Below are 14,376 nucleotides of genomic sequence, written 5' to 3'. Positions count from 1 at the left end.
AAGCTTGGGAGTCAACTACCCTTTCTGGGCTGGCTGAAGATAGGTTCACTTTCTTAAATGCTAGATAAATTCACTGACATAGGGCTGGAGGAGGGTTTCTCATCTCATCTCACGGACTACTATTATTTGGTCTACTCTCCTCCTCTGACGTTTCCACTCTCCAGTTCCTAACGATGCTAATCACGCCAGAAGTCCCTGGGGTGAGAGTGTATCTCTGGCCCTTTAAATGGGGGCGTGGTGTAGAGGGGCGGACCGCCCAGGAGAGACCTGGGTGAGAAGAAGAAAGCGGAAGCGTGGCCACCGGGTATATACTGCGCGTGCGTGGGGCTAGAGCCGGGGTGGGGGGCGGGTCACGTGGGCTGGGGGTTCTGGGCTGGAAGGGCTGAGAGCTCAGGTAACGAATCTCCGGAGAGCGGGCCAACGGGGTGGGGGCAGGGGTGGGGGGCTGTACCCGGGGCGGGAGGAGAACGCGTGCCGGGTCCTTGAGCCCTTTCCCCCGCGCGACAGCGGGGCGGCCTTGGAGTGGCTGACCGAGCGGCCCCTGATGGGCTAACTGGACCAGGGCCCACCGTCCGGGCGGGGTTGACTCTGGGGCGGAGGAGAGTGTCCTGTGTTTGGCCTGGAACTGGGTTAGGCAGTTTCCACTTGTTGGTTCCAAAGAATGTGAAGCTGAGGTGCAGGTGTACCCGCTTCCCCAGATTGTGAGACTTGGAGGCCGGTAATCACTCCCCTCCCGCAGCGGAACAGGTGTGTAGCCCGCCTTTGGGGTCTGGGGCGCAGGTGTAGGCTCCTCCATCCCTCGAGGCCTGGGATAAGTGTGCTTCCCGAGTGTGAGGCAGAAGCTTAGATGGGGTGTCCATCTAAGGATTGGTGCGCACCCTGTGAGGCTCGGTCCAGTTTCTCTCTGCTTGCAAAGTGTGCCCCAGAGTGAGGGCAGCAGGGGACACGTGGGTCTCTGACGTTCGAGGCCATTCCTGTGTCCTGGTTAGTTCTCCAAGTGTGGTACTTGGGGAAGGAGTGGTGGGGCAGATGGAAACAGAGCTGCCTAAAATGTTTGGGTGTGTTTCAAAGGAGGAAAGGTGCGATGAAGTAGTATCAGTGAGAGAGGTTTCATGGCTACGGGTGGTCAGGAACTGCTGGAGAGCCTTCTCCAAACAGGCATGCCTCCTTCATACCCTGCTAATATTAGATTGATACTAGAATGGTCAGGAAGGCTGTGTCCTCTACCACACTCCCCGACCCACAGCAAACAAACCAAACATGGTTGGTAACTTCTGGTGCCAACTTTACTCCAGATGTCTGCGATTAGGAGATAAATTAAGTATCAGGTGTGTGTTTCAAGTATCTCTAACATAAATGGGGATGGAGGCTCTACATATGTTTGTGTAATATATGGGTTTGCTCATGGTTAAATTTAAGAAGAGTAGCTATGGAAATCTCTGTCAATAGCTGGTGTGTTCCATAGAATGCAGAATAATGATAAATGGGAGAAAAAATTCTGGTTGAACTGTTGGCTTCGTATGTCAAAGAGACATATGTGAGGAAATTTTTTCCAGAGGTCAAGGGAATAGTATGTTGATTATCCTTTATACATTTCCTTTGTACCTGGACCAGCATCAGCAGATGGATGTTTTCTGTCTTCCAGAATATTGGGACCTCTTGGTGATTTTTCAACTCTTTCCCACCCTTTCATAGACATATCAACCATTGTGACACCAAATGTCAGTTATGTATGTGAATGAAAAGTAAGGCCTTTTGAACTGAAGTACGTTTAACTTTTGTTCATAGTTTTCACAGAGTTTAGATAACATCTCCTCTTAACCTACAGCTTCGGGTGTCATCTGTATATATTTGTAAGAACAAACTGTTCTATTCTTAGATGAATCTTGAATTAATGTTTGAATTATCTTCATTCTGTGTAACAGCCTTTGTGTTACGTCATCCAAGCTTAAGCACTCTAGACAGAAGAGAAATCTCCTACCTCCAATTTTTATAAGTTTCAGGGAAGGACACTGGTTGGCCAGATTGGATACAAGAATGTCATGTGCTTATTCTTCTGGCCAAGCAGAGAGGGTATTTGATTGGCAGCACCACCAAAATTACATGGTTGAAGTGGAGGAGGAGCAGTCTTCCAAAGGAAAGATGGGTCTGTTTCTGAAGTCCATGAGTAAGGGTGAAGCTTGAGCACCCTCAAAAAGTACCTTGAAAATTGAGTACCCTGGGAAGGAGTCATGTTGGAGACTGATCTCTCAGGAAGTCCAGCACGGCCAGTTTTTGCTCCATGTTAGAACAGCGTGCTGTGTGTTACTTTGAGCACAGGTGAAATGGATTGCCGTGTATGAGGCATGCGAGAAGTGAGACTGACCAAAAGGCCAGTGGATACCCACCCCTCCCCCCATGCATACACTGAAGCTTGTAGTTATTGAGTGGAGCGGTATGCAGAGTCCCTGGCTCTGTGTGAATCATTTCTTTTTTTCTCTTTCCATTTGCCGTAGGTAATGGTTGAATTCCTATAAATTGAATGAACATATGATACATTTTCACTGTTTTCATCTTAGCCTATAGGCTGAATTAATGTAAAAAAAACACAAAATACTTGAAATTGTGGAGTTTGTGTCATGTCATACATGAGTGAAATGATCATTTAAAAAAATCAATGTTAGGGATTAAAAAAAAACTCACTTAGATGCAAAAAGGGGAACTTGCAAGGTGGGAGGCTTTTGGGGGCAGAATGACTAACCATATCTTATTTTGAATGACCAGAACTGCTGTTTAAGGCTCTGGAAGCCAGTGATGCAGTGTTGCTTGGCTGCTTACCTAGGGAGGGAGGGTGAGGGGGAGGTGGGTAGGTGGATGGATTGGTGGGGTGAATAGCTACTATGTAATTAGGCACTGGGAATACAGTGATGAAAAAAGGGAGATATGGTCTTTGCTTTCCTGGAACCTACATTCCAGTTGAGGGAAGGGAATAGAGGTTCAGGCATGAAAAAATGATTACAATGTGGTAAGTTTGGTAAAAGGAGAACAATGTTATATGTGCTTATTAACCAGGAACCTAGTTTAGTTGAGCAGGACAAAAAGAAGCTTTTTTGAGGAAGCAGAGTTTTAGCTCATATCTGAAGGATGAATATGATCATCTGTAGTTGACAGGCCTGATTACATAAAGGTAGAACTCAATTATAACTTGGTTTATTATGGCATAGATTCCTGCATGCTATGAGTCAAATAATATCATCTGAAGCTTAACAATTACAGGTAATAAAACTGGTATATTTAATTTGCAGCACAGGTGTTATTCCTATCTTCCTATTCTTGTGTTGATCAGCAGGTCTTTATTGAATGTCTACCTAGCTATGCAAGTCAGTGAGCACAGTGATGTGGAGTATACAAAAACACCTGGCCCCGTTTCTGTTGTACAGCTGGGGAGAAAACATGTAGTCACATGGTAAGTTAACTAATGAATCAATATAAGGAAAGTGCCAAGCTGCTGTTCTAAAGAAGACATGCATTCTGGATTCAGAGGATGTTTAGGGAAGGAAGGTTCCCAGAAGGAAGGATGGAAAGAAGGAATTTAGGTAAATGGAAGGAAGAGGAAAGGGAAGGTGAATTAGTGTGAGCAGACATGGAAGGAAAGTGGTAGCTATTCTTTTTTTTTTTTGGGCTGCGTTGTGTCTTCGTTGCTGCGTGCGGGCTTTCTCTAGTTGCCGCGAGTGGGGGCTGCTCTTGGTTGCGGTGCGCGGGCTTCTCATCACGGTGGCTTCTCTTGCGGAGCATGGTCTCTAGGTGCACAGGCTTCAGTAGTTGTGGCACGCGGGCTCTAGAGCGCAGGCTCAGTAGTTGTGGTACATGGGCTTAGTTGCTCTGCGGCATGTGGGATCTTCCCGGACCAGGGATCGAACCCGTGTGTCCCTTGCATTGGCAGGTGGATTCTCAACCACTGAGCCACCAGGGAAGTCCTCGAAGTTATTCTTGAAGGACTCTGAATACAAATAACTTTAGTTGTAAAGGAACTGTTATTCTGCCTGGAATGGCTTAGAATTTGGAATTTTATCCTGTAGGCATTGGGGAGCTGTTAAAAAAGAGTCCATTTACCAAAGAAAGATAATAGAAAACTAATAGAAGTTAATTCTCTATTACATTTTTCTTCACAAAACAAACCACAAGAAGATAAAACAAAACAAAGAAATGGAAGAAGAGAAATACTTGGATTGGGAAGACCAGAAACAAAGTTGACGTGTAAAATTGCTTTCATATCATGATTTTGTGATATCTTTCGGGGGATATAGTATATTAAAAAAAAAAAAAACTTGATTTGATTTCAGTGTAATGTGAAAACTGTCTTATATAGCACTTTTGGGAGGAAGAGAATGTCAGTGAATAAATAGGATCCTGAAACTTGAGAACAGTTGGGAATGTCTGCCAAGGTTAAAAAAACTGGTGGAAGACTTCCTCATTTACCTGGCCTAATATAGGTCACATTCTAGAGTCTTATTCAGTTGGCCAGTGTCGTAATGGGGTCATTGCTGTTTATATGGTACACATCTTTTTTTTTTTTTTTTTTTTAGATGGTCCTTGAATCTTTTATTCATTGGTCGGGAATAATTAAGAGGGAGTAGCCTTGGGAACTGTCGGGATGTCAGATGATCTTTGGTTGGAGCTATTAAAGTATTAGTTTATGAACACTCAGAAATGGACAGCATACTGGGTAATCATGATTCTGTGATATGCATTTTCTGTTAGGTTAATCTGATTTCATGTAACCTATTGTGTAGTCTGAAGGTACTCTCTGGCATGGCATCCCCTTAAGAACTGTAAAAACACTAGATCTCAGGATGGTTGGGTGAAAACTAGTTATAGAATTGTATCTTGAGAGGAAATTATCAGTAGTGCGTTTCTTTGTACTGGGATAGAACTTAAGTGATATCTGAAGGCAGTATCCGCGTCGAGTGTGTAATATCAAGCATCATATATTAAGCATTTCATCATTGGTCTGCATATTGGAAGAGTTTGATCAATAAATATTTGGGCAACACCAGGTGACAAGGGAGGGGTTAGTATTTCAGAATGTTGGTGATGTGGCCAGAAACAAATTAATTGAAGTTGTTAGTGTATTTGTTTTCTGTTCCTGCTGTAACAAATTACCACACATTTACTGGCTCAAAAAAACAGATTTATTATTTTACATTTCTGTAGTGCACAAGTCCTGTACTGGTCTTACTAGGCTAAAATCAAACTGTGGCAGGGCTGGGGTCCTTCTGGAGACTCTAGGAGAGAGTCCATTTCCTTGTCTCTTGCAGTTTCTGGAGACTGCCTAAATTACTTGGCTCCTGGCACCCTTCCTATATCTTCAAAGCCTGCAACATAGCATTTCTCTGACCCTGCTTCTGTTGTCACATCTCTTCCTCTGACACTCTCTTCTGCCCCTTTCTTCAACTTTTAAAGACTCTGTGGTTACGTTGGGCCCATCTGGATAATCCAGGATAATCTCCCCAACTCAAGATACTAATTTAATCACATCTACAAAGTTCCTTTTGACGTGTAAGGTAACATCGTCTGGGGATTAGGATGGGCATTGTTGGGTACTATTATTCTGCCTACCACAGGTAGATTCAGGCCCAGCTCAATTTCAGAAGCTGCTCTAGTGAACTCTCCTTCTCAAAAAAAATCTGACCTTTTGATTCAGTAAGTCTATTTGGGTTGGAAAAATTTGCTAACATAAAGAAAGAAATAACTCCTGGTAAGTGACAAAAGAGGAAGTTGATGTACAAAAAGTCATAATTTTAGAATGAGTTAATAGTATAATTAAAAGTTTTTATTAAGTGTCTCTGATGCTCTGCTGGGACCTGTACTAGTCTTAGACAGACAAAACCCCTACCATTCAGCTCATGAGGAAACTTCTAATATGGTATCAGAAGTATATCCTTCTGGTAAGGTAGCCTTCTGATATGCTTAGCCGTGGCTAGACTTTTACAAAAGTACCAGATCTTGTTTCAGGGTCTTTAACTTTAGAAGAATTTGGAAATCTTGAGGAAATTTTAAATTTATTGAAAACCTAAACTGTGTCCCTGCATTATTCTAAGTGCTTTACAGTCATTATATCATTTATTCTTCACAGTAACTCTGCAAAATAGGTAGTTGCATTCCTAAAAGTCAGGACTCTAATTGTAAGTGACTCCCACCTCCCCCCTCCGAAAAAAAGAAGAATTGGGAGAGTATGTTGGCTTATGTAGCCAAAATGCCAGAAAGCTGTGGCCGGAGCTAACATTATAAAAGACTGGAACCTGGAGCCTGAATGATATCAGGACACTTGTTCCTCCTCTTCTCCACTTCTGTTTATAGATTGCTTTCATTCTTGCTAGAGAATTTGTACCTAGAGTGTAAATTCTGCTGATAGAGGCAGATCTCCAGTGATAGATGCATAGTAGATGTTTAGTTGATACGTGTTGAATAAATGACCTCCTTTTCTGCAGAACAGGATGGGGTGGAGGGTGGGGAATATTGCTCAGCCTTATTATTCATTGTTTAAAGAACAGTGGAGATGGCTCTTCCTTACCAGTTCCATTTTAGTGAATCCTGGTGAAGGACCCTGCCTATATTGTGCAATCTCTGTTACTAGGGGCTTTTTGATTGGCAGCCTCTACAAGAACCACATGGTTTGAAGGAGGCTTTCCCAGAACAAGCGGTGATGCTCTGGGCAAACAGCACAAATGGCCACAATATTTCATCTTACAGATGTAGAAATAGAGGGGCTCAGAAAGGGTAGACAAATTGACCAAGGTCATAGATAGGAATTGGTAAACCCCGATTCAAATATGGTTTTAATTGACTCTTTGGTTTATGTTCTTTCCAGTTTGCCGCCACATCACACTAACAGGAGCTCGGTGAAGTGAAGGTTGGAAATGAAGTAGGGTAGCATGGCGGGATGATGTTATTTTTTCAGAGAATGCTTGATTTCTTGAAACTTCTTCAGTGCGGTGTTGGTGTTCACAGATGCTGAGCTATTCTGAGAACCTTTCATTAACTCCAGATAGAAGATATAAAAAGAACCAGGAAAAACTTGTTTTCCTTTCTGAGTTATTTTGGGGACACAAATGTGAAGAATGAAACATTTTAGGTTATTGAATCATTTAAAGTTTTTGTTCTTGTTATGTGGTCTTTTCCACTATTTAAAAAAATGTGTAAGGATAAAACTTTACTCTACTCAGGAAACACTGAATGTGAATTTGTGCATGCTTGCAAACATTCCTTGACTAATTGAAATCATTTTTGCTAAGTGGTACAAATAAGAGTGAACTTTATTAAGAAGTTATTTGTCATGAGCCAATTCAGTCTTCTTTGAAGAAGGGCTTGTAAACGCTAATATTGCTCCTGCCTTTGGCTCATTGCAAAAGGAGAAGTACATTTAGTACCCGAGATTGGAAAGATGCTTTCAAATGTTGCCAGTTACAGAGTGCCCTCAGTTATGTCTTCTAGGAATGTAGTTGATAGCATGTGTTTGTAGGACAGAGCGTTAGAGTCTGTCTTCTGCAACATGTGAAAGGAATTAGTCTGTTTGGTAATGTACCAAATGTACTAGCTAGAAAAGTTGGTTTCATCTCTTGAAAAATCAGTCTTCATGAGTCTGCATGTCTTTCTTATGCATAGTAGATATTCATTTTTTAAAATATGATAAAAAGAAATATTGAAGGAAGTGAAATTCATTTTAAGTGTACTAAAAAAATGACCCTAATCAGAAAAAATTGTTAGTGAGTTTTGGGCATGTTATTTTATTTTTTAACTTATTATTTTTTTAAAATGTTCCTTAAACTCACCAGCATACAGATGTGAGCAGGCACTCTTCCCACACTCACATTGTATTATGAGTGCATGTTTTTTTTTTTTTTTTAATAAATTTATTTATTTTAGGCTGCGTTGGGCCTTCGTTGCAGGTGGGCTTTCTCTAGTTGTGGCGAGCGGGGGCTACTCTTCATCGCGGTGCACGTGCTTCTCATTGCGGTGGCTTCTCTTGCTGTGAAGCACAGGCCCTAGAGCGCATGGGCTTCAGCAGTTGTGGCGCGTGGGCTCAGTAGTTGTGGCTCGCGGGCTCTAGAGCACAGGCTCAGTAGTTGTGGCGCACGGGCTTAATTGCTTCGCAGCATGTGGGATCTTCCTGGACCAGGGCTCGAACCCGTGTCCCCTGCATTGGCAGGCGGATTCTTAACCTCTGCGCCACCAGGGAAGTCCCTGGGTATGTTATTTTAAAAAGAACAATAACAACAACTAATTCTCAACTCCCTTTAAAAAAATTAATTCTTTCAGTGGCTCGGAGGTTGTCAGCCTTTTTTTCTGCCTTCACTTCAGTAAGGAATAAGAGTAAGAGAAGTTCGTTTGGTGGGGAAGTTTGGTGGTGGTGGTGATTATGCCCTCTGTGGGCAGTATGTAGTTTGAAAAAGCTTTCTACTGAGAATTACTGCTAGTTGTTGGGTACTGTGGAAAACACCTAGTCTAGAAAACAAAATGACCTTTGTTTTTATTATCATCATTACTATGGCATTGTTTCTATTTTCATATGTTTGCTTCTTTATTCTAAACAGGAAGAGCTAAGTGATGGACTTTTTAAAGTTTGGTTACTTGTAGCCTAATTATAACACAAACTAAAAACATTTAAGGGCAGATTTAATCGTTAAACTTACAATTTTTTTCCCCCAAAATATTTTTAGTTTTCTAGAAATTTTGCAGACAGCTGTTTTCTAGACAGCTTTTTAAGTAAACCAGATTATCTCTTTCTTTTTGATATGGTATTATATCATTTAGAGCTGTGAAAAATACAAAAAAATTGCATACATTTTTTTCTTTAGTATTTCAGTTTTCCCTGAAAATGTCTGTTTGTCTTTAACTAGCCTTCTTTCTAGAACTCTCTAGTCAGCTGTAGAATTATTTTATCCTGGCATCATTGTTGTCTCCCCTAATAGATCTGAACCTTTAGATTTGCTAGTGTCCTGTTAAGTGACTAGCTATCCATTCTGTGCCCTCTGTGTCTGCACTAAGTTCCCTTAGAAGTCTATGGCCTTGTATGGATGACAGTGACAAAACTGGACTATATGCTTATCTTCAAGGAGAACTGGAGATATGCTCGGGTTTGGGAATGTGAAGAAGGGGTTAATTGCAGCTTTTGGCACCAGTTACCCTCTTGTTCTTAGGTACATAAATCTAGTTGGTACCAGGTCTAGTGGCTGAGCTTGCCCCAAGTCTGTCACTATCACCAGACTTAGGACTTCGGGTGGTGGACCACTTCCTAGCCTCCTGAGTCAGATGTTCCTCCTTTGTGCTCCCATAGAAACCCTCCCTGCATATCATAGCCCATACCCTAGGATTGATTTCTGTTTGCCTGTAGTCAGATGATTGAGTGAAGAATCAGTTTCCACAGAAGTCTGACCCAGTAACTCTTTGGAATGTCCAGTTGAGGAAATCTAAATGATAAATATTTTTTCTTTTTTGAAAAGAGATCATCATTCAGTTCATCATGATCTGAGCCCAAAAAACAGAACAAAACAAACAAAAACTTGCTTGGATTGACCAAATACAGTTATTAAAAGTAAACATGGACAATGAACCAGACCATGAAAATGTGGAACAGAGCCTCTGTGCCAAGACTACTGATGAAGAACTGAATAAGTCTTTCAATCTGGAAGCTTCACTTTCAAAATTCTCCTACATAGATCTGGACAAGGAACTGGAGTTCAAAAATGATCTGGTAAAAATTCAGCTTTTGTCAGGTTTGATGTTTAACCAAAATGTTGGTTAGAGTGTAGTTTATGATCCAAAGACTCTAAATATGTCATTTTTTGCATAGATTAATAGGCATCTATATACAGTTTTATGCGATAATATTACTCTTCATTTGTATACCTCATTACAGTTTATGAAACACTTTAATACATCTTCTCATTTGAGCTTCACAACACTGATACTCCATTTTGTGGGGGAAGAAACTGAAGTGCAGCTATGTTGAATGATGTCTCAATATCATAGAGCTAGTGGTAGGTTTAGAATTCTTGTGCAGTGATTTTTTTCCTCATTGGTTTGATATTAATAGGTTTTTGTGGCCATGAGACTATTTAATGACAAGTTGTTTGACCTAATCATCCACCACCATAATTTATGAAATACTAAGAAATGCAGAGTCAGACCTTTGTGTATTGCTTATGGCTTATGTCTAAACTTAGAAAATTAGGGCTTGTCATAAGAAATGCTGTTTTGTCTTGTTTAAGAAAGCAGATGCCAAAGCCCTTCAACAGAAGCTTTCTGGAAAGGGCTGTCAGGATGGTGGCATCAGTGCATATTTGTCCTTGATAATCACTGAATATGCGGACAGTCTGTAGTCTTTTGACCTGACCCTTTCTATCATAGATTATTGAGTTGGCTGTCTGTGTGAAGAGTTTGGTGGTATGTTTGTCTCTTAATTGATAATGGTTCTAATCAATTAAAACGCCCTCACAGTTATAAGAGGGAAAGCATTATTATGTGAGCATTAATTTCTTTTCTCTATTTAGATTGATGATAAGGAGTTTGATATTCCTCAAGTTGATACTCCTCCAACACTGGAAAGCATACTAAATGAAGTAAGTATATACTAATGATCGCTATCATTTTATGGCATTGATTTGAATACTTCTGGGTTATAGTGTATGTCTCTAGACCTGCATTGTCGAATATGGGAGCCAATAGTCACATGTGACAATTTAAATTTAAATTGATTACAGTTAAATAAAAATTAAAACTTCATTTACTCAGTTATACAGGGCACACTTCAAGTGCTCAATTGTCACATGTGGCTAGTGGCTACTGTAGTGAACAGCATAGATACAGAATATTTCCATTATTGCAGAAAGTTCTGTTGGACATGCTGATCTAGGTTGTGAGCTTCTCAAGGGCAGAAGCTATGTCTTGTTCATCTCTGTGCCCAGTACAATGCCTCATACTTGGTAGATTAAAGAAATGTTTTAGTAAGTGAGTTGAAATACTAAATTCATGACACTTTTGAGATTTGTGTTATGTTTTGATAATGTTATCTCTACCAGTGATATTCAAATAGCTCGTCCTCTGATACAAAAGAGCATCTGCAGCCTTGTAATGCACTTCATCACTGTTCTATATAAAGAAAATGAAGCCTCCATAGTTTATCTTGTGAATACCATCTCTATTAAAAAGGTTTTTAGAGTTATGAAATGATGTTCCTGTCTGAATTAGCAGATCATAAAGGCTTTATAAAGGAACTCTGTGAAAGTACATGTTGGTGAAGTGTGCCAGTTTTTTTGTACCCTGCATCTGCTGACAATTCTTCAACTCAGTCTTCTTGATCTTTTAAAAACTTGCTTAAGACTCCCATTGGAGGCTTTAGCTTCTAATTTGAGAAAGATTTTTTAAAATCTATTTCAGATACATAGTTGTGTTTTCTAAAAGATAATGATTCAAAGCCTCCTCAATAGAAATGCCCACTGACCCCATAGGTCTGAGTGGGTTGGGCCCTGGTCTTTATTACTTCTTTATCTATACTTGCAAACTACTTTCTCAGTGAATTGTATCTTTTATTTTTCTTTTATTTCTTTTTTTAAAAATATCAGCTTGATGTTGCTGTTTCTTTGAATGTATTTTAACTTCAGAAATGTTATGTATGATCTGTGTTAATAAGACTTAAGCGTTTTTAATTTTGACAAAGAAGGCTTTGGTCAATGAAAGAATATCCTGTTACAGTGATATTTATTTATTGCTTCCTAGTATAGAGGAAATCTTTCATTTAGCGATGAAGAGATTAATTTTAGACAGTTTGGATAACATGGTCTTAATCACATATTATTTCAGTTACTAAGTGAGGAATAAAAATAATCTTAGAGGACTGTGTACAAAGCCCTATTTGTACATCTTTATATAATAATGGCAAAGAAAATAATGCTCATGAATGAGACTGTAGTTCATAATGAAGGAAAACTGTCTTTGCAATATTTACTTACCTACTAGTAACAGTAAGTATAGTCATTAGTGGTTTACTGAGACGATAATACTGTTATCATCCTCAATAGTAATTTGGGTGCCATGTGTATTTGGGTCATAGTGTTAGATGCTGGGATTATAAAGTGCTGCATGACAGTGTCTGACTTTGAGAGAGAAATAGGACTGGAAATTGGCCAGCTTTCACACCACCAGGGAGCGAGGCAAGGGAATAAGTGAAAGTAAAAATAATTTAAGTTGTAGAATGTTATGAAGAGAAAAAGGGGGAAGAAGTATTAAAGAAAATGATTTTAAGAAAGAAAAAAAAGACAGAAGTAGAACGTGTAAATAAATAAGCACTTACTCCAGGATATGTGGGTGCATATATTCTATGAAGTTCGTTAATATCAACCTGACGAGGTGCTAGGAAGAAGTGGACATCCAAGATATTTTACAGAAAGTTAGAGATGGCTGAGACATCCTAAATCTCAGAATTTAGGGCATGAAATAATGTTACTAGGCCTTGTCATCCTTTGAAACTATGCTACTTCTGAGGTTTTTAATTTTGAAATTTTGTTCTCTAATCCTAACAGTCCTCCCCCTACCCCCACGTTCTCTTACCTCCATTAAACCTGCTCCTTGACCTCCTCAGGACCAAGTCTCTTGATCCTTCTTAGTCTCCCAGTCTCTGAGAGTAGCCCTGGCTTCACTTCAGTTCTACTGTTGGATTGTGCAGCCAGAAATTTCTTTTGAACTTTTAATTGAGGTACAACATACATATAGAAAAAGTGCACAGGTCGTAAGCGTACTGCTTGGTGAATTTTCACAAACAGAATGCTATGTGTAACCAGAGTCCAGATGAAGAAATAAAACATTACTAGCACCCCAGAAGCTCCTCTTGTGCTCCTTCAGTACCCAACCAGGATAATCACTATCCTGACTTCTACCGGCATTGACTGCCTTGGCTGCTTTGAACTTCATATAAATGGAATTGTACAGTATGTGCTTTTGTGCATCTGACTTATTTCCCTCAATATTGTGTTTTTAGATTTATTCATATTTTTGCTGCATGCAATTGTTCATCCATTCCCATTGTTGTATAAAACTCTTTATGTTATATACCATTATTTATTCATTCAACTGTTTATGGGCAGTTTTATAGTTTCTGGTTTCGGGCTGCTATGAAAAGTGCTGCTGTGAATATTCTTATTCATATCTTTAGATATATACACACATGTGTACACATACATGCACACGCACTCACACACACATTTCTGTTGGGTATGTACCTAAGAGTAGAATTGCTAGGTCATCAGGTATGGGCATGTTCGGCTTTGGTTGATACTGCCACAGGTTTCTCAAAGTGGTTGTGATAATATATACTTCCTACAGCAATATATGGAAGTTCTGGTTACCATATCCTCATCAACTTTTGAATTTTTCTCTCTTTGTCACTTTAGCCATTCATACTTGTAGGTGTGTAGTGGTATCACATCATAGTTTTAATCTGAATTTTCCAGAAGACTGATGAAATTGGGGTACCTTCATATGTTCTGGCCATTTGGATATCTCTTTTGTGAATTGCTTTTTCATGTCTTTTGCCCACTTTCCTACTGAATTGATTTTTTAAAAACTTATTTATAAGAGTTCTTTATATTTGATGGATATAAGCTTTTTATTAGATATATGTATTGCAAATATCTTCTTCCATTCTGTGGGTTACTTTTTCACTATCTTAATGGTGTCTTTTGATGAGCAGAAGTTCTTAGCAGTAGTTCAGCTTATTAAATTTTTCCGTTATGATTAGTTTTTTGGTGCATCCAGTTGAAGAAAATTTTCCAAAGTCATGATGATGCTATCTTATTTTGTTTTAAAATCTTTATTCTGCCTTTCACATTAGATCTGCAATTAATCTGAAATTTTTGTGTGTGATGGTGTGCGGTATGAGGCAGCAGCACTTACTGAGCACCATTCTTTTCTGAGGTGTCACTTCTGTTTTAAATCGGGTGATCATACATGTGTGGGTGTGATTTCATGGGTCTTTCTATACTTGCCCCAATAGCACACTCTAATGTCTGAACCTTTATAATAGGTCTTGATATCTAGCAGTTTCAAATCTTCCAGCTTTGTTGTTGTTCTTCAAGATTGCCTTGCTTATTCTTGGTCTTTTTCATTTCCACATAAGTTTGAGAATCACTTTACTAGTTTACACACACACACATACACCCCAGCTGAAGTTTGATAGGCTTGTGTAGATTTTACACATCAATTTGTGAGAATTGATATCTCTGCTGTGTAGCTAGTAATTTTAAATTCAGCCTTATTGATACCCTCAATTCTCTTCCTCATTTCCACCCCCCCCCCCCCACTTATCCTGTAAGCCCTCAACCCTGGCTTAATTTAGCTAAT

The 14,376-nt window shown here is 39.7% G+C and overlaps 1 protein-coding gene across 5 annotated transcripts in view; it reads left to right on the top strand.

Moving 5' to 3' along the window:
* Positions 1–270: 270 nt before the first annotated feature.
* VPS8 (VPS8 subunit of CORVET complex) overlaps positions 271–14,376 on the top strand; it is a 287,700-nt gene continuing 273,594 nt past the window's right edge. For 3 of the 5 annotated variants that reach the window (XM_082392936.1, XM_082392937.1, XM_082392933.1), the window contains exons 1-3: positions 341–394; positions 9,483–9,733; positions 10,533–10,601. In XM_082392936.1, coding sequence (XP_082249062.1) covers positions 9,581–9,733; positions 10,533–10,601 — 222 coding nt within the window. In that variant the 5' untranslated portion in view covers positions 341–394; positions 9,483–9,580. Of the gene's footprint in view, positions 305–340; positions 395–559; positions 748–9,482; positions 9,734–10,532; positions 10,602–14,376 lie in introns of those variants that run through there. The other 2 variants (XM_082392935.1, XM_082392934.1) reach the window with 2 other exon arrangements.

Source organism: Balaenoptera borealis (genome assembly GCF_965194805.1).
Source record: "Balaenoptera borealis genome assembly, chromosome: 5".
In the NCBI taxonomy this organism is placed as follows: domain Eukaryota; kingdom Metazoa; phylum Chordata; class Mammalia; order Artiodactyla; family Balaenopteridae; genus Balaenoptera; species Balaenoptera borealis.
The sequence above is the reverse complement of the archived record's forward strand: the minus strand, read 5'-3'. Positions and strand labels throughout refer to the sequence as shown.